The following is a 22,872-nucleotide window of genomic DNA, read 5'->3' as shown; positions in this document are numbered from 1 at the left end:
ATTAGGTTGGTTGTTGCTTCACTTAGGTATTTCACATACACTCACAGTGAAGACGGTACTGTCTGCACATCTGTAACTGTGTGCACAACATGGACCATCACGCGTGTAAATTTGACATCTTAGCACAGCGTCTTCATCTGATACAGCACCTGAACAGCACCAGTTTGACCAACAATGTTAAATAGTAATGTGCTCCCTACATATAACAACATGTATCTTGTGCAGGAGAGTTGTCAGAGTCTGTACAGCACTAAAGTCATCTCCAGATGTCCAGACAAGAAGTCCATAACTGCCAAACCTCTCCCTTCTTTTCTTTTCCCACTCAGTGCTCCTCCTCATCTCTTCTCTGTGAAGTACATAAAACTAACTCGGCTACTTAATTTTCCCAGTTGTATCACACACTGAGCCTTTAGTCATGCATAATATTTATAATGCAGAAAAAAAATCACACTTAAAACTCCAGATGAATCTTAATCCAAAGTAGAAAACTGTTTTACAGCTTTATTTTTGAGCAGGTGTCCTGGATAAGTCAAATATTTAAAATAAACCATGTCCATTTGCAACAATAATCTATACATTTCAAGGCCTCTTGCAGAATTTTAAGTACATTTTCCAATTGATGAAGGCAGCTTTAGTCCTCATGCATATAGAGGAACCCTCCCTCAACACACACCCCCACACACCATGATTTACGCCCTATTCCATTACCTCCCAAAGGAGTTGTTAGACAGATAATGAAGTCAGCAGTCACAGCGATAACTAGTGGTGCTTCACTGTAAACAAGTCACTGTCACTTCTGCTTTAGAATGTACTTTATTTTATCAAGGATGTCCTCTAAAGCAGGCTGCAGGCTATAAAGTTGCCGTGCAAGAACAGCTTGAAAATTCACTCCACTTCAATTCAATAGGACCAAAAAAAAAAAAAAGAAATTAAGCACAGAGTAAGAGTAGGAAGACCAAAGACTTGCACGTTTGCACAGAGAGAGAGAAACCTGGCATCCAATTAAAGTTTGGGTGTATTTTAAGAAATTAAAGATCAATATCTAATGCCTCCCACACTTATCCACAACAAACAATATAACTGTTTTCAGAGGATGCAGTCCATGGTGGCTATACCCACTAATTTCACAAGAGGTGCAACAGGAATATTAACTTCCACAGTTGGTTGCTACCAGCCTTTAATGCACCACTTCCTGTCAGATATCTCTCTCCTTGACTATTATGGGATATGAGGCAGGACCAGAAGGCAACAAAGAATGAACAGAAGACTCACCGCCTCCATCTGCTTGTAACAAGCCAACAAATTAGCAGCAAATAAATCACTTAGAGGTGGCACAAAAGGAGCCAGCAGAGAAAGACGTGAGCCAAGGGATCAAAAGAACTGGCAGGCAAAGAGAGATTAGTCTTCCTAAAGTTAAAGACTGGAAGGAATTTAAGTGAAACTGAGTCCTCGTTTACTTTATCTGTTTGTTTCTGCTCTAGCAGAGCCGCCCTCAGTGAGTACTTTCCATCTTGGGCTAACCGTTTTCAGTCGAAGATGAGTAGTTTTAGACATAACACATGACAGTGAGTGCAAACAGACAGCAGTGGGGTTAAATATATGCCTGCCAGCAGCCGCTGGAACTAGTGGGTAACACGCTACAGCTTATCTACCTGCGATAAAACTGTATCAAGAACTGTATAATAAATGTGTTCTTCCTTAAATTCCCTGATAAAAAAAAAGGAATCATTTCTAGGTGACCACAGCAAAACACATTTTAATTGTTCCGACGACGTAAAAATATCACATCATGAATAACAGACCCACACAATATCACGCCACACACTGCCGCCCCCACAGCTCTCGCAGTCCATGCCATTGTCATGTAGTAAAGTAACCATGTTTCTCGCCCATGATGTAATCTACTGCTGCAGCTGCGCCTACCATCACAGCTTCGCTCTCTCTCCCCCATGTTTCTGTCAGTCTGTCTCACACTGTCTCAATCCAAGACAGGTTGGAGAGCAGCCCAACAGGGTGTAAACTCATGCCTCACCCCATCTTCTTTGCTGATTGGAGTCCAACACTTCAAAGACAAGCACCTTCCGCGCCGCCTGGCAGGAGCTACCAAGGCTGGCGTGATGAGATTATGGTGATTATTCTGTTTCACTGACAGCCGGTGGCAACCTATAGTCTGGTTGACTCACTGCCTCGAGGCACACGTGGCTACATTTAGGAAATTAGTCAACAGGTAAAGTTCACATCATTTCCCAATCTTTCATTTCATCTTTTTTGGAAAAACAAACAAACAAAAACAAACAATCCTAATTCCTGGTTTTTAAGAATTTCTGGGAGAGGTGGTAAATCTGATTCTGAATCTCCAGGTGTATTAAGAAAAACTGAACAGTGATTAAAAGACAGTGTCAAACATCTAAAATCTAAATTATTTGTTTTTCTTTATCTTACTTCTGAAAACTCGGGTCCTAAACTATTAGTCTGAAGAAAAAAATCAAAAGATGTGAAGTTGTACAATGGAAATGTTGAAAGGTCAACTTACAGTTTGGTGTAAGTCCTGCGTGGTTCCAGAAGCAGAAGGCTTTTCCACTCAGCTACGGCGCTAATTGAACCTCCAATCTTCCTGAGGACCCACATGCCTTTTGTAACTTCAGGATATTGCTGCTGGTTGATGCCATCAATAACATGAACTTAATTAACAGCCCACAGCTTCACGTTTTCTTGCCCCGTTACACGCACACCAGAACCAACTCTCGGTCTAAAATATGCAGCAGCAGCTTGATGTAACGTAGTAACGTAACTTAGATATTTCTTCATGTTTCTCCACAAACATTCACCGACCACCATCTTATCCACTCTCCTCGGCTCTCTGGCTTCCTCACCTGCTGCCAATCACAACAGGTGACTGACCACTGATCATTACCAACAACAGAAGGATGCACTTCAAAGTAAAGGTGCAATCCCTGTTTCATATTTTATTACTTTACCTAAATATTTATGATTTACTGATGTACACAGAGTAAAGCTCATTTTCATCACTGACTCTGTGTGACCAGAGCGCTGTCTTTATTAGGCTGTATAGACCCACGACACACTTAATTGATTGTAACACTGAGCCCTTGTTTACACTCTTCACTCTCCCACTGTTTGTATGAAGTAACTCGATTATCTGAAGAGGGGACAGACTGAAGTGAGAGGTTCATGCTCAGTGTGTAAGATGGATGTGGAAATCAATTTAAAAGCACAAGTACATTTGTACAGTATGATGATTGTAGAAATACCTTTAAGTGGGCCGATATATCAGAGTCATGTCCTTTTCATGTTGATTTGAAAGTTTGAATTCTTAATGTGAATAGGGCTGTCCGTGGTTATGATGGATGCACTACCATATCCACAAGCATAAAATGTTATATTTGCACTACAGCAACTTCTATGTTATGCATAAAAACCTCGTGAGCAGTGACTCCTGTACCCAGGAAGGATCCATGAGTTATATTTTTCATCACAGTTGAATCCATTTTTGGTGTGTTACACATTTCAAACCAGAATAATTGCAAATACTTTGCAAAGAACATGCACAAAGGCACTTTATGCAGAGTGACGGCTGAGCAAGAAGTTAATGGTATGATTACCGAAAAAGCATTGCAGTGGCTGAAAGAGTAAGCCTCCTGTTGTTGTTGGTGTTGATGAAATATAAACACCAATAAAGACAATGAGCCATATTCTGACCAGCTTTCATTCCTTCTCATTATGCTGCTACCTGCTGCACACTGACTGGGTTGATTTCTTCCACTCCTGCAACTTGTTCAGCTCTTATTTCCACACTTACTGATAATGTCCTTGTGCATTTTGTGTGTCTCATATCTCAATGTTATGTCTCTTCTGGGTTTTTTTTGCACTGCTAGCTGAATCCCACACTGCTGCTAAGATTCACTGCGGAGCACCTTCAGGAGCAGACCCCATCTCACCAAATAAAGACATATAATTATTTGTGAGATAAATACTCATGTATCCCTGACAGATTAATACATATGTGAGAGATAGCACAGATTTCCGTCTACAAGGTATTAACAGCATTAGCATCTAGAGAAATTATTGCATCTAAATATATTTTTATTCCATTTGGTTATCGTAGAGTCAAAGCTCAGAGATGTGTTAATGGGTTGGAGACAGCTTGTCTTTACATTAAGTGGTTTCTAAACAGAAGGAAATAGATATAAATGGATCACACTGTATATCAGTGTGTTTTATTTTAACCTATTAAGCTGTTTCCGTACTGAGAGAGAAATGAATTCCAGTTTCCTAGCAGACAAACTTGGCTCCCTTATAAATTCCAGTCACTTGAGAGGCATTTTTAGGTCTGGACATTGATTTTGCCTCGACACCCATTTTGACTGATAAATATTCAGCGTGTGATGAAATGTTTGCATTTGCTTCACGCTGCAGCAGTGAAGCAAGTTCAGTGTGAGACTGTGATTATATTGGTATGTGTTTGCTAAAGGGAGACATTTCGCTGTCTGGCCTTTCATTTTTTAACAATTAAACCTGACCTTTGGAATCAGGACACTGCATATTTTAGCTGCTCTTTTCAACTCACTGCTCCTGCACCATGAAATAATGAAACATACACAAAAGGAAATATGAGATATGTTGGTGTTCTGAGCAGCAGTATTTTAATCTGCATGAATTGCTACACATAAACCAGAATTTTATAAACATGGAGGAAATTGGTGTAGTGTTTTGTTTTAGTCATAGTTTCATGGTCATTCAAAGTGTGAACATCAGTCTTTCATGTCTGAATAATGCAAATGATGCTTTTTATGCCACAAAAAAAATCAACAACCTGAGTCTGTGCAACACTCCAACATCACTTCCACCATTACCTTCTTAAAAGAGTATCACCGTCTAAATGTAATATTTAAGAATGAGTCTCTTGTGTTTCAGAAATACACTGTTTAAAGATGATTTCCCCACATAACTGTGTGCATGAATCATCTTCACAAATTTATAATACTGTCACATTCCACGTGTCTGATGGTAATATGAGATTTGGTTTATCCTGTCACGCAAACTAATTTATACCATGCCAATCAAACATCCAGAAGAAGGAACTATCATTGAATCTAGAGGGAGATTTGACTAATTTGTCCTTTAACGTCCTGAATGTGTCCCTCTGTTTTTTCAGCGTGAGCAGGTGCGTAGACTGGGATTAAATACATTTATCTAGTGATGTAATTTGAGAGATTCGTCACAGTTTCAGTAGCTATTTGACACTGCAGAATAAAATGGTTTTAGTATTATGGGTGTTTCCATAAAGACCTCTTTTGCAGCAGCAGCCACAGAACACTGCAATAAGACAGTTTAATGTTGCATGACACAAACTTTTTATTGGATTACTTTATAAATTGAGTTTTTAGGTGATACTCTCCCACAGAATTAGCTACCAGAGACAGTGTTGTGCTTATATTATATAGGACAATGCTCTGAGTGATATTTGATATATGTGTCGCCTCCTTTGCAAATACAAGGTGGGGTGCTAGTATCCACAATGCATCAAGCACAATAATAGTCCAATACAGAAAACCCTACAGCCAAGAGGGAGAGAGCATCAAAACATAATGTATGTCTACAATGTGAAAATTTCGCTCTTGTCGCTTGTGACATTGAGTGATCAAAAATGTAGTAGGGTTAAGACTTATAGATAGAAAAATAAATACTGAACACAATACAGAAAAACAACAGTGCAGAAGAGATTCTTTATGCAATTACTTTCATAGCATGTTTAATTGGTTTCTGACCTTTGACTCCCAAGAAGATTGTTAATTACTTCTATGGGATTTGAGGCTACACTGTTCATTTGAAGAAGAAATGCTGCTGTTACCCCTCATGCCTCCATAGAGAGGTCAGAGATGAGGATTGGCTAATAGGACCTGGAGGGGGGTTCAGCATTTTGCCAAATGATGCTTCAGGAGGGTCGATGCTCGCTGTGATGGGGGCTTAAGGCCTGATCCATTCACTGAAGGACATTCTCACCACCCTGCTGTTGCAACCTGAGGGAAAAGACACGTAGTAATCTGTCCGAGCACTGAATCCAGATAAGATGTTAAGATGCTATATTTATACATTCAAGAGGCGTGTGTTGCCTTGACAGAGTGAAAAGTCTCCAAACCAGATTTCACACTGAGCTGTGCATTACTGAAAAGTTACAAGCTCATTTAGGTGGATGATTTACACAACAGATCCATTCATTATGACGACAGTAGATCTGTGTCGAGTGATGAAGAAAGAGTGAGTTTGAAAAAATCAAGACAGGAAGACAGAATGATTAGTGCTAACTAAATAGAGAAAGTACTTGCAGATTAAACGTGGTTCACTTCCCTACACTGTGCAATATTCTTGCATGAGAGTTTATGATTAATGTACACAGTCTGCTCCCAGTCTGCTTCCTGTGTCGTATATTACGAATGGGCTATAAGAGATCACAGATATATCTATAAAACATCATAAATGATGATGCTGCCACTGGGGGAAAGTGTTTCCCTTTATATTCACCAGCCATTGTTTGCTGGCTGCTATGATTAAACAGGACATTATTTGATCATGAAAATCTCAAACAAACGAGAGTTTTACATAATGTTCCATAATATATCACATTAATGCATTTGTATAGTGCCTTTACACATACAGTATGTTGGAGTGTGTGTCCACCCACCTGCAAACAAAAGTCAATTTATCAGTAAATACTGCAAAATCGAGCTTGTATGATATTGAGGAGCTGTTAAAATGGTTACTAATAGAGAGTTAAGATCACTGTCAACCATTGCAGGTATGGTCTATTTCTCAAATCTAATTTATTGATGTGTTTTTTCCAGGAGTTCTTTAGAAAACAAACAATAAATAAAAATGAAGAAATGGCAGAAAACATTGAAAGTCCAGCCGTCAAAAGTTTATTATCACTGAACAGGCAGCATTTCCTGAAAAGGTCATTTTTCATTTTTAAGGTGCACAGTAATGCATTATTTTTGACAACAAAAAGAGAAGGGGGATTATGAGAAACAGCTTCTTCAACATGAAATCTTGTTGATTTATTGTGCCCTGTCTCCCAGTGGTCTCAGCGAGGATTTTAAAATTGTACCATTTTCTCATTTCATTTTACTATTGAAAATTACAAAAGCGAAGGGGTTTTAAGAATAATTAATTTCTTTGTTTAAAATTTTATTTTATTTTTATGTGATATTACATTTCATTTTCACATTATTAAAAGAATCGATGTAAGAAATGTTCCCTTTGCTGAACACCACACACATCATATTTAGTTTGTGTCATTCCTGTTCTCAATCACCGTGCATCCTGTGGGACTGAGGAGCCCAAGAACAGTTCTGTGACGCAGTTCTCCATCATAGTGGTTCTAAAGAGGCCAGTTCAAGTCACTTCAATATGGATAGCAGATTTTTAAGCAGACCTCTCATGGGGACGGGTGGGGGGCTTGAATAAAAAAGAGGTAGACTAGAGATTCTAGTCCCTCTCTCATCCCAGAAATAGCAGGGATTTGATTGCTGATGGGGCTTTTGGTAAGGCTGCTGATACGCTATAAAGTCTGCTCTTTAACAGTGTGTGAGGCTATCTAACATAATAAGAAGAAATAATGGAAATGCCAGTGCAAATAGGTACACGGGCAAAGATAGTGGGCTGTAATGGTCCGGGATGCTTGTTCTGGCATGCTCTTTGGGCCACAGACACCTTACAATATGTGGTCAGAGCTCCTCACTGCTAACACTGATTTTGATTGATCATCTCTGCCTTGCAGCATAATGATAGCAGTGAAAATGCCATTTCAGCAGTCACTGCAAAATATCCTATCGCTAGAAGCCATATAAGAAAAGCTTTTTTCAGTAAAAAAATGGCAACTGGCCATCTCTGCACATCTGCAAACAGATGTCAAATGCACAGTCTGTAACAAAAATACAAACGCATCCCATATTGCCAGCTGCTGTTTAAACTTTATAGGGATCATTTATGACAGCTTGTAATGTGTTGTGGTGTGTAATCCTGTAAAATCGATATGGGCATGGAAAAAAATGTATAATTGCATGAAAGCAGTTACACAGAGCTGACAATAGCAGTGTAAAAACTATTAAAACGGATTGCTATTGGAGCGATAAATGTTTGTTTTTTTTGTGTTTCTTTATTCATCACATTATCCTGAAATGGCATCATACAAAATATTCTGCTTGATTGCAGTTGATTTGAGGTGTACTGCCTAGGAACTATGCTGTGTGTTGCATGTCTCCTTATGGTTATGTGTCTGCTGGGATGCTGGGAACACACAAACAAATATTCCTAGCCCACTGTGAAACAACATCAAATGCTAAACGACCGACTTTGACACAGTACAACCACAGACATTGCCTTTAGATTTATGATGCTGCTTTCACTGCAGGATACATTTAGATTTGTTCAAATTACAGCAATAAAAATCAAATCAAACAGGCTTCGTGTGATAGCGAAGAATTAAGATTTATGCACACTAATTTGAAAAATAAGATGCACTTTGTTACTTTTATAGACTTCATTTGCTACTTTTAATTATAAACTATCAGCCATCATGAACTTTTTAGAGTATAATTAATGTTTGCAAAGAAACAATGTGCCATATGATTGTTTTGTGTTAATGATCCAGCACAAAATACATAGAACCCAAACTATGGTTTAAAACAGCAGTTGTCGGACACAATAAAAGAGCAGGCACTGAAAATTAATCAGGTGTTTTATTTCATCCATATACCAAAACTGTGTATGACTAAATCTTTGAAACAAATTGGAGCGGCGATAACCTGAGTATGAGACCATTAATTAAAAAAATACATCACCATAATCACCATAATTTAACGTCCTGAGGATTTTATCTCATGGAGCACACAGATTTTGCTCTCACACCAATTCAATCAGTATCTCTATGTGAGGAATGTGTTTGTAACATCTAACACCAGTAACTAGTCAGCTAGGAGATGTATGAATAAACACTGCCTGTGTCATATTATCTCCTCCTCAAAGCAAAAGTGCATTTTGCCATATTTGGGTGGAGTGTACTTCAATCATAACCCTGATGATTTACGCTGCCTTTTGTCTCACTCACACTCATCTCTCACTCCATATTTCTCTTGCCATTTCAAACTCTTTATCCTCCAATCTCCTTTTCCTTCTGTGTTGAAGAAAAAAAAATGACAGCATCAATTACCCTTATACAGCACATCATGTCAGGATAAAAACGGTTTCATTCTCTCAAGTGAATAGACAGGGGTGAGAGGAAGCAGGGCAGCCTTCCCAGTAGATAAAAATAAAATGAAAAACGTTTGCATCATTTTAATTAAAATGATAACTCTGTTGTGGAACCAGGTTTTATCAGCGAGGAAGGTACAGATGCAAAATAATGTGACAACAAAAGAGTGATTATGTGTTTGTGTTATCGCAAGCCATGTTCACTGCACACAGTAATTGTATTTTATGATTTTGTGCCCACTGCACAGTCACAATTCCCCATTTCCAATGATGGCTTATGGTTCCTAGTCGTGCTTCGAAACATCCCACCAAGAACATTTTGGATTAGAGCAATATTGCCGCTGAGACAATTCGGACAAACCAATAGCACATCGGACACATGCTCACTCACAGCTGAACATTCTCATTCACTCACTCACTCTCTCTGTGCCAGACATGAGTGTCAGCCAAATGGTGCTATTTGCTGGAGCAGGACTGGCACTTCTCCAGACCATGGGGGTAGCAGGCTTGGCAACGCAGATCACTGATGGACTCATTGAAGCGGTTCGCCAGCATGGACAGCTTGCTGCCGTGACACAGGGAGCAGGGGGCGCAGCCCGAACCGCCACAATGCTGGCAGCTGTCTGCCTCCTGGAGATGGAAGAAACACATTAGAGGAGAGAAGAGGAGGTGAAAGAGACGAACTGTGAGGTTAGGCAAAGGGTAAAAAGGGGAGGAAGCGATCTGTGAGAAAGACAAGGGACGTAGGGAAAAAGAAAGAGTTATTACACAGCTGCTATACTTTCACATTTAAACAAATTTGTTGTTTTTTTTACACTGCAACATTTTCAAAACTCATTTATAATTAAATTTCTTTTGTCAGTCACTGACACAGGATGTTGTACCTCAATAGAAACTTTTACAGGATATTGTTGAGGTATATTTGCAGTATTATCATATTCTGCAGCACCATGTTCTGCACAACATAACTGAATTTCTCATTTTTCCCTACAATTAGAAATTCTTTCACGCATTTCTAAAAATGATTAAGTACATACATCCTTTCAGAATTACTGTATTTCACTGTCCATATCATCACCTGCACATTAGCTCATGTCAAAATATATCAAGCCGTCATATTTTCACATTTTACTGCCTTGATTTATTTTAAAATGGAATGGAAATTGATGTTTTGGGTAGTGGATAAACTCAGAGCCACTAGCTACTCGGTCAGATCAGTGGTGGAAGCATTACCATGTCTGCCAAAAGGATGGAGAGCTCCTACCATTATGCTATCGTACACTATTTGACTAAATAACATTGCTTGATGCCACGAATACTGCATGTGATGCCATCACAGCACAATACAGGCGATGGACACACTGGACAATTCTCCCTATGCTGTAGAGCCAGTTAGATGTGTGAAGTGGATGAAAATCTGTGACCAGAGAAAAGAGCACCGTGACACTGTGGACTCAATCCTTCAACATAGCACTGTCAATTTGCTATACTACATGCATTTGTTTGAAATGTTGTCTCCAAAGTACATATTTCTGTTGAGACATGACTTGATATTTACTGTTTTCTCCATTCCACCACATGTAATACTGTTCCATTACTTTAAACATAGATGCTCAATTTTACTACTGACAAAGCTAAACTTAACTTGTTCATCGTCATAAGGACTTTGTTTTGAAACCTGAGGAACAATGTTCTTTAACTGATGAACTACAGTGTTGTGCTGGATGTATAAACTGCTTTGACAAATGTATGTGGAGTTTTGAGAATAAGTAAGTAATATTTCAAGAAATGAGCAAAGCTACTGAGAAAAGTAAAAGACGGAGATCAGCTACATGTGGGGTTGGTGATACTGTATAATGATATACTGCTGCAGTTACGGTGAATTTAGAAAAACTTGTGCAGAATTTGTGCATATATATAGCATGACCATCCATCTGTGCTGGAAATAAAAAAAATATGAGAAATTAACTTGAGTTTGTGCAACAAAGACAAAGCTGATAAAGAATAAGAAACTAACAAAGAGTAGTGAGATTGCCAAATAATGAAAAAAGCTGAGAGTCAACTTTTTTTTTTTTTTCTACAGGCAGAGAAAATGAAAAAATAACAAAAGAGGTGAGAAAACGATGGACGGAGTGATGGGAGGAGAACAGTAATCAGCCAAGGAGGTGAGAGGAAGAGGATATTAGCGAGCAGGGAATCCTTGCAGGCCGGTAACCTGCAGGCAAATGCTGCAATGGCAGAGAGGAACTGTGGACTCATCAGTATCTGTTCACAGCTGACATATAAAATGAAGACTATGGGCTGAAGAAGGAGGAGGCCACAAGGAAAAGAATTGGTTACAAATAAGGTGGCAGTTGCAAGGAAACGCAGAGGAGATTGTCGGAGGAGAATGAACACCCCTCTGTGGACAATTTCAAATTACTACGACATGGTTGCACAGAGGATCTTGAAGTTATTATCTCGAAAGTAAAGATAAAGTGAAGAAAGGATGTGTGAAGACATATGGGAGGAGGAAGAGAAGGGAGAAGGTGAGACTGAGAAAAAGAAACCGGGATGATAAAAACCCATCACGCCACTGATGATAATTTGGCTAAGGACCATTACCTTGGTCTCCGTGTGGGTGATCTGTTCCTCCTCCGTCTCCTGAGTGTCCTGTGTAGAAGGTGCTTTAGTTTTCCTCCTGATGCCCCTCTCTCGAGCCTTTGGGTGTCTCTCTAAGTCCGCATGGGGCAACTTGTGGCACTGCAATGCTTCTGTTTTTCTCTGTGGTGCTCTGATGATGCGCAAATTACTGGTGTAGATGATGATCTTGCCAAAGTCCAAAACTGATGACTAAAGGAAAGAGAAAAAGTCTGATAATGCAACATAAATCTATATAACAAAGTGTGGTGCATGCTAAGATGAGGTAATTAAATGAGCCTCTGTGTGTACTTGTGTTACACATTTTCTACACCACATTCCTACAACTCTGAGAGAAGTGTGCCTGCATTTAGCTGTGGGCTTTACTGTGTGTGTGGGTGAGAAGAGATATTCTAGTTGAATGCAGCTGAGGAGTAACAGCCCTTACGCAAAACACAACATGCTTTGTACTGTAGCTGTGGTCTGGTTATTATATAAAGATTTATTATTATAAAGATTAATTCATCTTTCATTCCAGATTTTAACCTTAATTATTATTTAGAGCATCTGGAGAATTCATTGATCTTTGATACATGACACATGCAGAAATATGGCATTAGTTGATTCATTCATTTATTGTTTGTAATGTAATGTCAATCAATTGATTATGATTATATTGATTATTTGGAGATTCATAGTAATTGTACTAAGTAGTGCACAGATAAAGCTGCATTTCTCTGTAGGAATACAGAATAAGATGAAGATGTGTTGGTCCTCAAGGTGCAGAGATGAGTCAACAAACAGAAATGAATTCTCCTGTATTACACTCTGAGCCCATAGTTTTTTGTGTCCGCCATTTTGGCCTGGTGGTTGGCTTACTATCCATGAGCCTCAGCTGTCGTTACCATGGAGAAGAAGCAAGTCAGAGGATTTATGGTGGTGGCAAATTAAGAATGCCTCGTCAGTACAGAACAAAAACAGCAGCTTCTGCATTCATGTGAAATTGAGCAGGAATGTACAATAAATAGTATTTTCAATGTTCTCAAAAGGCGGAAGCTCCGTGATTGGATGTTTCTGGTCATAATGCACCTTGAAAGTCATTGTTTACATCTACCTTGATTTGTTTTATGAACACAGACTTGTACCTTTAACCTGTTGATATTTGTTTTAGCCCAATCCAGGCCCCAGTAGAAGTGCTCCTACTGTGAGTCATATGACTTTACCAATTAGAAAAATGAATCAGAAAAATGAATGTCAATGGGAAAATAGTTTAATTTTCACTTCTGACACAGGACTCGTAAAATAGCTCCTTCTTTTTCACAACCTTCTGTATCTCATCAGCCGGGCAGCATTGTTGACTTTTACTGATGATGCACTAATTACTTTGTTAAGAAGTCAGACTCCAACTTTCCACATTTACCTTCTAGTCTATAGATTTCTTGATTTATAAGATCATCAGATAAGTTAGTACATGAAAACACAAGTTAAAAGCTGATGAATAGCAATTTTGTTTTTCAGTGAATCTCTTTGGTTATAAAACTGAGACGACGCGGGGTCACCGGGAGGAACTGTCCGCTCAATAATGTTGTTAAAAATCAACTAATTGCCGACTGCTGTCTAGAACTGATAAATGTGATGAACACCGGCCTCTGTTGTGACGCAGTGTATCTTTGTTAAGAGGATAAAAAAAATGAAACTGACGCTAAATCAGCAGGTGATGTAGCTGACCTCCGTCTCAGCTCGCTGCACCAATGAAGCCACAACTACAGCAGCTCAGTAAAAGCTGCTTTTTTCTTGACGTGGACAATTTTGTTGCTGTTGTTGTTCAACATTATTGCAGCGTTTCTAGTGAGCAGAAAGCAGCTGATTCTTTAATTACCCAAGGATTCATCCCATTTTCTATTTCAGGACTTGGTCGTGTGTTCTCTTCTAAAGATGTATGAATTAATTATTTAATTAAGCCATGTTGGCTGATAATTATGTATGTGTGTACTTCTTGTGTCTGTTTGCTTTTGAGCATATGCAGACTCTCTGTACTCTGTGGAGGAGGCTTTTTTTCTGTAGGTGCTACTGAAATAGCTAAGAATAATGTATGATACAAGACATCATATCCAAATAAGTATGAAAACTAAACAACAGTGTAAAACAACAATGTGTCTTCTTTGGCATAAATAGATAGGAAGGTAAGAATGACAATGAAGTTTACATAGTAATATTAATGTTCCTTAATATATTGTACATTAGTGCATAGGTGGATAAAAGCTGTCCAACAAGTAAGGTGCAGTAATTTAAACTAATTGTTTAAAGATATCTCTCAGAACATCATTATACAATGATGAGTTCTGTCTTTCCACTAAATCCATTTCTACATTATATAAAGCGCTTTTCCTGCCGTGGGTCGCCAGGAGTGCTCCATCCTGAAACAGCTGTAACTGTGTGAACAGCTGGCTAAATGTCCAACAGAAGGCATATTGCAAATCAAATAAAGCTGTTCCAGAACATTGTTAGCTTATTTGCTTATACATCTCAGCGTGCCTTGCAATAAGTTTAAAAAGTTCCAGTTGTGTGATGAAGGCCTTTAAGTAATTTTATTCTAATTATGTTTCAAAGGAGTCTGATCATGTGCAGCCTAACACAGTCTAATGGAGCAATCCTGCAGGAAATCATCCTCTCATGAAGGTGGTAATGTCCTTTTTTAGTAAAACCGATCCGTTTGCAGGTTGTTGTAAATTTGGGAGGTCATCATTTGATTTTGCCATCAAGGTGCTTACTTGATGACATGTTTGGATATGTGGAGAGGAATTCAAACAGCTCTTATTACGCTTTAAACAATAGGATATACAGTGCAGCATGTGGTGCATAATCTCACAACATGAAGACAAACATCTCAGTGTAATCCGGAGGGGAAGGCTTTCCACTTTAGACAGATAATAAATCTATACCACAGGTTTGTTGGTACAGGCCCCTGCTCTGAGTCCTCCTTTCGAGACTCATATATTCCACAACTATACAACAATTTCACAATCTAGTAAATAGTTTGACAGTTTATAGTTTATTTCAGTTTATTTTAACTACTCTGGAGGATGAATTAGGATTAAAGATTAAAACTAGTACTAATAACTGACATTCAATCAGAAGTGGTAGGAAATTCTCATTTTGCACAATATCAGAATTCAAATTGCTTACCTTAGCATCGCCCTCTGATTCTTCCATGTGACCAGCAGTAGGCTTGTAGCTTCCCATTCCTCTGTACACATTTATTCTTTGGGCAATGAGTCCAGTTGGAGGAAAGATATCTGGGTACAGAATAAAACACGTTCACAGAGTGAAAGACACTTTGAACCACCACCCACCCTGATTCTCCTGAGGAAGACACAAGTTTCTAGTCTTTACCTAACAAACTGCAGCCATACAGACTGTGTTAGCCAACATTTCATTCTAGCCTTAACAAATAATCTGCTAAGTTAACCAGTTAGTTAGTTCTACTCATGCTTTTGAATTATACAGCTTATTAGAACATGGTAAACATGTAGTTACTGAGTGTGTGCAGCGTCTTGTTGTTTACTGTCACACATAATGCTGTGGGAAAAAGTGTGTTTGAAAGCACAGGCAGTTCTAGTGGGTACACACACACACACACACAGATTTACAGAAAAGTCTCACTTACAGTCATGCATTTTAGAACATTTTCTACTATGAAGACAAAACATGCTCAGGCAAACGTCCAGATAATTTCATGCAAATCACTCCACAGTATGGACTCGAGTACCATATACTAATGTAATATACACACACATCTTGCTGGTTTCTCTGGTTACCAGCTTACAGCCCACACAAACAAACCTGACTGCAGTCTTGCATATAAAGTATATAACAGTAGTACAGTGTGTTACTCGATGATGAAAACCCACCTTGTTGGTCCTCATGAGTGTCCTCAAACCCAGAGAGCTGCTCCATCTCCAGGTGACTGGGAGGAATTTTACGGTGGACGAAGCTGTGAGGGTATTTCTCTTCCGGACTGTCCAGCTCCTGACCATCCTCGTACACATGTTTCAGCACACGCCCACTGTAGGATGATGCCAGCTTAAATCTCACCTGTTTTTAAAGAAAATACAGTTTACATTACTCCTTTAAATGTTTTACATGTTGAAAAGCTGCATTGACATGTTTAAATAGATCATTTGTGTAGCTTGCCAGCACATACAATTACAGCTTGGTCAGACAAGAGGTGTGCATACAAATATTTGCATCATATCAATACAGAAGCAAACACTGTTTCAACACCAGATGCAGAACTACCTTCAAGCACAGCACACACTTACCTGCCAGTGATAGTAAAACATTTAAACAGGATGCTCAGTAACTGAAATGACCTCATTGTGTCTCTCACTCAACACAGTACGTTTATAGAAGTACTTCAAAATGCAGAAAGTTGAAAGAAAGTGGTCCTGTAAATAGCTCACCTTCCTGGGCTGGGTGCCTTCATAGCGCTGATTAGCTTTTCGCTGGAGTTCTTCCATGGCGGCTGACAGAGGAGGGAATGCAGCAAGAGCGTCGTCCGACCAAGAAGTTTCTTACGTTCAGCAAGATGACATCAGCTGGACATCATGGTGCCTGATGCATGTATGCATGAAAGCTTGATGAAAGCACAGAGTCCAGCTGAAGAGCTATGTGTAAAGAGTGGGTGGATGATAAAGCTCTCACTGTGTGTTCTGCCTCCTGAGTTTGGCTGTACCTGCTGTTTTAAGGGTCCCACCTTTCCATCTCCCTGTGCTAAATTATTCACATTGAGATCGTGTGTACAAAAGGGGGGTTTGGAAACCAGAAGCTCCGTCATCAAATAATTATGATCACCAGAATAGAAGGTAGTTGGTGCCTGCGTGGAGCTCAGTGTGTTTGTGAGGAAGAGAGAGTGAGGGTGTGTGTGGGAGTCGTTAGATAGTTGCAGGACTGCCTGTCACTGGACCGGAGCCGAGTGCATCAGTGTTGAAGAGTAAACATGATGTTTGATGTCTGTTGCTGTCTTACTGAAAACCTTTAGCCTTAAAAAAACATGTATTTATGTCTATCATCACTAAGCTTAGAGCTGGATCAGAGGGAAATAACAGCATGCCTTTGTAACCTGTCTTTGTATTCATACACATTTGAGTAAAATAGTATCGTTTATCTAATTAGCCTAAATATGAGGTGAGAGTGGTTAAAAATGTGTATTTTAAAGTTCTGCACTAAAATCTTACAGTGTCACAACTGATAAGTAACAATTATTCTTTTAATTATGTGTATTAATCATTTGGTAAATTCTTATTTTGCATTAAACTCATAATTATACTACTTAGCATGGCTAATAGGAACAAAGCTATCTTGATTAACATGCAGTATAAAGACCACATGGCACATTCCAGTATGTCTTAACAGCCCCTTTTCTCCATATTGGTCATGAAAAATTGACTTTTTAAAGCAATTTCCATGTAAGCGATGGATGACTCTGTCAGCCACTCTGTACCTGCCTTAGTCTGTCATGGACATCATCACACCAGCTTTCGAGGACTACATCCAGTCTAATGGCAATTTTTACAGAGCACTGTTAACTTAATAAAGTTAAAGTCAGTGTCCAGAATTTGTAAAGGGCTTTTTTTTTCACCATGCAATTGATTTTCAGCTCATTTACAAAACTTGTCCTTGGTCTAGCTTGCTTTTTTCTAGTATTCCAGTGCAAACTCACTCTCTTTAAAAACAAAAAAAAAAAACTAGTTTGCACATTTCTCTGATAGATTCTTGGTCTAAATATTAAATAATTCAATTACTTGGTCAACTTTTAACTCCACCACAATCTAAACAGCAACTCTCTATTAACTCTGAGCATTGCATGAGCTTATTTGTGCATTAATAACATTGAAATGACTGAAATAACTGTAATGAGTGTGTATTTCTTTATGTAAAACAGCCTGACATGAAATCCAAAGACCTTAGGCTTCAGAAACTGGCCCACAAGAATTGTTGTGTCTGACTGTTATTAAAGCCAACAGGGCTTTAATTATCCTGTCAGCATAGTTTTAAGCATCATTTTATCACTAGTTCAAAAACAAATTTAGGATTTTGATCACATCTCTAAGTGTCATTTCTGAAATTGAAGTGTGTATCACGTTCTGCTGAGTCAGTGTCAGGTTACACGCTGCATCATGTGTCTGCGTGTGGTCGTATGCATCTGTTTTGTGTTTGTGAACGTCTGTGTAAATATGTATTTAATGCTCAATCCATACTGTAAATACATATTTGATTTATTCCATTACTCCAGTTTCAGAAAACGTTCTCATCCCTATTTTCAAACTGCTGATAGCAGAGCTAACTTCTTCTGCATCTTTAGATAACCATTTCATAGGACAATCACTAATCTAACAAATGAATGCCATTAACCCCATGCATGTTGGGATCAATCTTACAATTATCCTTACAGATGATGTTATTAAGCTGAGAGTGAATGGATGATTTTAAAAGAGAGATGGGGAAGGTATGGCCGCTCTCTTGTCTCTTCCCTGACTGAGAGTCGACTTAATCAGACTGCAGAACAAGCAAGTATGGTCACTCAAGCAAGAAATTGTTTTGGGTGCATCACGATGAAGGAATCATTTAATGTGCCAGGATTCTTGCTGCTTTCAGTTTAAATGGTTGCCACAGTAAATCTGTCTCTCTGTGTCTCCACATTAACAGTTAATGTATATTCTATCATCCCCATTATCCACCCTAAATACAATATGCAATATGAGCTCCATCACTCAGATACAGTGCATGCTCTCTGGTAGCTATAGATCTTCATCTAATCCATTTTCAGTTCTCTGACGGTACAGATCGAAACTGGGAAATAAAAGTTTTGGTTTCACTGTGCTGCCGTTAATGCATTTAGACCAAAGTGCAAGACAAGCCTCATTAAGCCACATATTTAAACGCAGTGCAAGTCTGTTCTCCAGATGGCCTGAAGCAGCCTGACTGTACTGGATGTTAACGTTTAAAACTCTGTCTTAATATGTTTCCTTGAAGCAGGTATGAACATGATGAGTGCTGGCTGCTCTCCTTTCTTTCTGTCTTTTCAGTCTACTTTTGTTTTGTCTTGCTCTGTGCACATCGGTCTGACAGCACACTCACCCTCCACAGCTACAGTGCTACATCCTTACTCTGCATCAATTTATGTCTATTATGATTTTCCTTTTGTGTTTACTGGATCTTGTGGGTGTTGAGTTTGATTATTTTCACTTCTAGGGTCCAAGGCCACACAGTGAACATGTGTCACCAGTGTCACTGTGAAGGCCTCAGGTACTTTTACGACCCCTTCTCTTATCCAGCTGCTGGATAGTGTAGTGGTAAACTTGCTGTCCTCCATGCAGGAGGGTTTAAATCCCGGCTGTGGCCTACCACCACCAGGGGTCCTTAGGCAAGACCTCCTTACACTTATCCAAGTCACTTTGGATAAAAGTGTCTGCCAAATGACTAAATGTAAAAAAAAAAAACGATTTTACTCTCTCTCTTTCTTTCCTTTCCTTCCTCTTTCCATCTCTCTCTGTCTCTCTAAACATTTGCCCTGTGTGAGTAATACACAAAAAGGAAGGTTAGACACCTGCTCATTATTTTGCCTGTTACTATTTCGGACATTCCCCCAGGGGGTTACGGTATTGACTGACTCTCATATCAGCACCACGTAGGCAACAACAGATCAGAGATCAGTCAGAAAATCACTGGATTCAACTTCTCTATAGTGGTCATTATCCCAAAGCCACATTTGTTTGAGAATGGTGCAATTATTCAGTGTAATGCAAGGAGTTTGTAACGATGAACTGTCGCCTCCAGTCAGCAGAATTTAGTGAGGACATAATGACCACCTGGTGTTTACTGTCAAAAACAAAAAGAGAGCTGTACCATTTTAAATGGAAACTGCCATCGCTGTGCAACCTCTCTCTTTTTCTTTCGCCCATTTCAGCACTGAAGTCAGATTGCGCTTTTTGACTCCTGTGCTCTGCCCTAAGGCAGCTGGCAGGCAGGAGGGAGGAGGAATGTGAGCGGAGGAGAAGAAAAAGACAGAGATGGAAGGAAAGAGAAGGTGAAAGGCTGGAATTAGAGATAGATGAGACTATGAAGGGGAACCAAGGAGAGATAAGGGAGGAGCGATGAAGCTATAGATGAATGTGAAAGACCATATTTGCCTTAAATCATGTCAGAAGACGCTAATGTTGCATCCTTTCTGAAGGTTATACACAAAAAGAAAAGGGAGGGAAGATCTGCACCTCAGACAATGGACTGGAGCTGTGTTTCATCTAATTTACAATTCTTTCTCATTAGTTTCATTATAGCTGTAAGTGAATGGATGTAATTATACATATTTTCTATGTGGAAATGGCCTGAGTTTATGAGTTGTCCATAGAAAGCTGTATGAGAGCTAAACAGTGAAAGCAATACTAAGACCAATGTGTTGTGAAGCTCTGTCTCTACATTTGTAATGTACAGTAGGAGTCTGTCTTAATGTGATAGGGAAAATTATTAAATATTTATTTCATTAAAAAAAGCACTTCTTTGACTTGGAAATGTCACACTATCACCACCCAGGACTGGTCTAGGTAAATAGCAGCTCCCGTCTAAAGAGTAATTAACATATAAATGTAAGTGTATGTGTGCATCTCTATATGTTAAACAAACTCTAACACTGCATATGTTGTCTACATTTTCTTTTCAATGACAAGGCAGAAACCTTCAACTCTGAATTAGATAAGACTGTCATTAAAAAAAATCTGCTCCTCAGCAACAATGTTTTAAATAGAACTACTAATGCATTTAAAATTCATTATCTTAATTACAATGTCTATCAAATGATAGATGTTACAAGTCACAGTCAAATTAATATTTAATATTTCACTGGGACCGATTTTTTTATCCCATTTTAATTAGCTGTATGCTGGTAGTGAAGGTGTTTGGCTCCCATGAAACTGCATGCAGAAACTTGCAGCTGGGACACTACAAAGGCCTTTTCCTGTGATCTCTGCACCTCACTCTATCTTCATCTGTAGAAAAAAAAAAGTCCCTCTTACAAAATGATTCTTGACTGTCACCGACCGCAATCCCATCCAAAATGAGATTCGGGACAGCAGCAGGGGAATCAGGGCAGGAAACTGGCAGGAATCAGCAGATATTCTGCTTTGTAAAAGTACGATTGTGTTGCAAAGCTTCAAGCGGCCTGTGAAACGACTGAAGTCTTCTAACAATCCGAATTCTGTTTAGCATTTTAGCAAAATATGTTTTATTTAAGAAGAAGTTACAGTAAAACACCAGGGAAGGATTTTAATGAGACTAGTAGCACAGTGGCATCTCAGCTTAGCATGTTAGCACATTTACATTAACATTATATATTAGGCATTAAATACAAAAGTCAGAGGATGGCCAAAGCTCATCCTTTGGGAACCATGACTGTGTGATCAAAATTTCATGGCAATCCTCCAATAGTTGCTGGGATATTTCAGTATAGACTAAAGAGGCAAATTGACCTGTCTTCACTGCCGTCCCTGGAGCCAAATGCCATTATCATGGCTAAGAATTATAAACAGTAGCTAACTCGTATATGTGATTTCCAAACAGGAAGGTGTTCTACCCATATGCCAGATACTGACAGAGATATTTTTATCTTTTCGTTCCTAACTACTGTGCAGTTGTCAGAGGATGTATCAAGCAAATGTAACATGGGAAAACCTGTCTTGTTAATATCCTAAAAGATGTCACAGACAAATGCATAATTTATCATTATGGAACCTGGGTATTATAATGTCACACAGTTACTGAAGACCAGTGACTTCAGCTGCAATATCTTGGATATATTTCAGATCAATGTGAATGGACAGAGAAGTATCTCTCTACAGATATATCCCTTAAACTGCTTAGATAGTTCAAATTTAATCAGACAGTGAATGTAGGCAGAGTCAAAAATCTATTTAAAAACTGAATATTGTTTGATTAAAGGATCAGTACAGTGGTCGTTCTGGGTAAGTTACCCTGAGTGCTACAGTCTTACTGAGCTGTACTTTACTATAGTTTAAAACAAACTTTAAATAAATAGAATTGGTCTATTTCTTGGAACAAGACATGTTCAGAATTGACCCTGCAGACCAATCCAAATCTGATGGATAAGAAGGGGCAGTAAGACCAGAACGGGCCAGAACGGGCTGACATTGACTCGTCTGCAACTAGAATTAATAAAAAGAATGATTTGAGTAGATAGAATGAGACAATAGAATTGGCCTGAACTCTCACTAAAATCACAATACTGTGGCAGATTATATCCAAGATGATGACGTTTGGTGCTGCAGGATCTGACCTGAGGTTGAAAAACATAAATATCATTATCAGATCAACTACCACTTACAAATAAATTTAAGTTCCATAACTAACTAATTTTCTTTTCCTCTCATTCTTCTGTACAGAACATGCATGATGCACTTCAAGTTTACAGATAGACACCTTGACATTTTCTGTAGAAATTAATAATAGTGGTTGATTTACTAAAGTGGCTGCATTTAAGGTGTCAAGGTTTCCAGGGACACCTTGACATGTGACCAGGAGGAGCTGGGGATCAGTCATCTAGTTTCAGGACTTACATGAAAATCAGATATATTTATATATATGCATATTTTGTTGCAAAAATAATAATTATTCAATAATAATTGTAAATTAATGTCATTTTCATTTTCCTACTATACTATAACAGAATATTTAATGGTCACTGTGCTCTCAAAAGTCCACTATCTGGCACAGATATTGATGATTATTTGTTTCTTTTCAAAAATAAAGAAGCAAAGAAAACTGAAGCAGCATTTGGCTGCCTCAATCACCATCTAATGGATTTCTTGGCTTTAGAGGAGGCCCTCATTTCAAGAGGGCCTGGCTGCTTTGCAAAGAGAGAAATGGCCATGGCAGATGTCACTTGAGAAGAGGGAGTTTACTCTGGAGAAA

At 38.8% G+C, this 22,872-nt stretch overlaps 1 protein-coding gene across 1 annotated transcript; it reads right to left on the bottom strand.

Annotated features, from left to right (window-relative positions):
• Positions 1–9,726: 9,726 nt before the first annotated feature.
• LOC113170791 (glutaredoxin domain-containing cysteine-rich protein 2) lies at positions 9,727–16,412 on the bottom strand. Its single transcript, XM_026373042.1, has 5 exons — positions 16,353–16,412; positions 15,801–15,984; positions 15,076–15,185; positions 11,875–12,102; positions 9,727–9,900 (listed from the first exon to the last, which is right to left on the bottom strand). Exons 1-5 carry the CDS (start codon positions 16,407–16,409, stop codon positions 9,727–9,729), a joined length of 753 nt encoding a protein of 250 aa, XP_026228827.1. The 5' UTR covers positions 16,410–16,412.
• Between the last annotated feature and the right edge of the window lie 6,460 nt (positions 16,413–22,872).

The sequence above is a fragment of the Anabas testudineus genome, chromosome 14 (genome assembly GCF_900324465.2).
Source record: "Anabas testudineus chromosome 14, fAnaTes1.2, whole genome shotgun sequence".
Classification (NCBI taxonomy): domain Eukaryota; kingdom Metazoa; phylum Chordata; class Actinopteri; order Anabantiformes; family Anabantidae; genus Anabas; species Anabas testudineus.
This window is presented reverse-complemented; position numbering and strand designations above follow the sequence as displayed.

Coding starts and splice junctions, on each gene's coding strand:
- LOC113170791 (XM_026373042.1), bottom strand. CDS start 16,409: ATGGAAGAACTCCAGCGAAAAGCTAATCAGCGCTATGAAGGCACCCAG. Junction 15,985..16,352: donor AAGGCACCCAGCCCAGGAAG/GTGAGCTATTTA, acceptor CTTTAAAAACAG/GTGAGATTTAAGCTGGCATC. Junction 15,186..15,800: donor CACTCATGAGGACCAACAAG/GTGGGTTTTCAT, acceptor TTCTGTACCCAG/ATATCTTTCCTCCAACTGGA.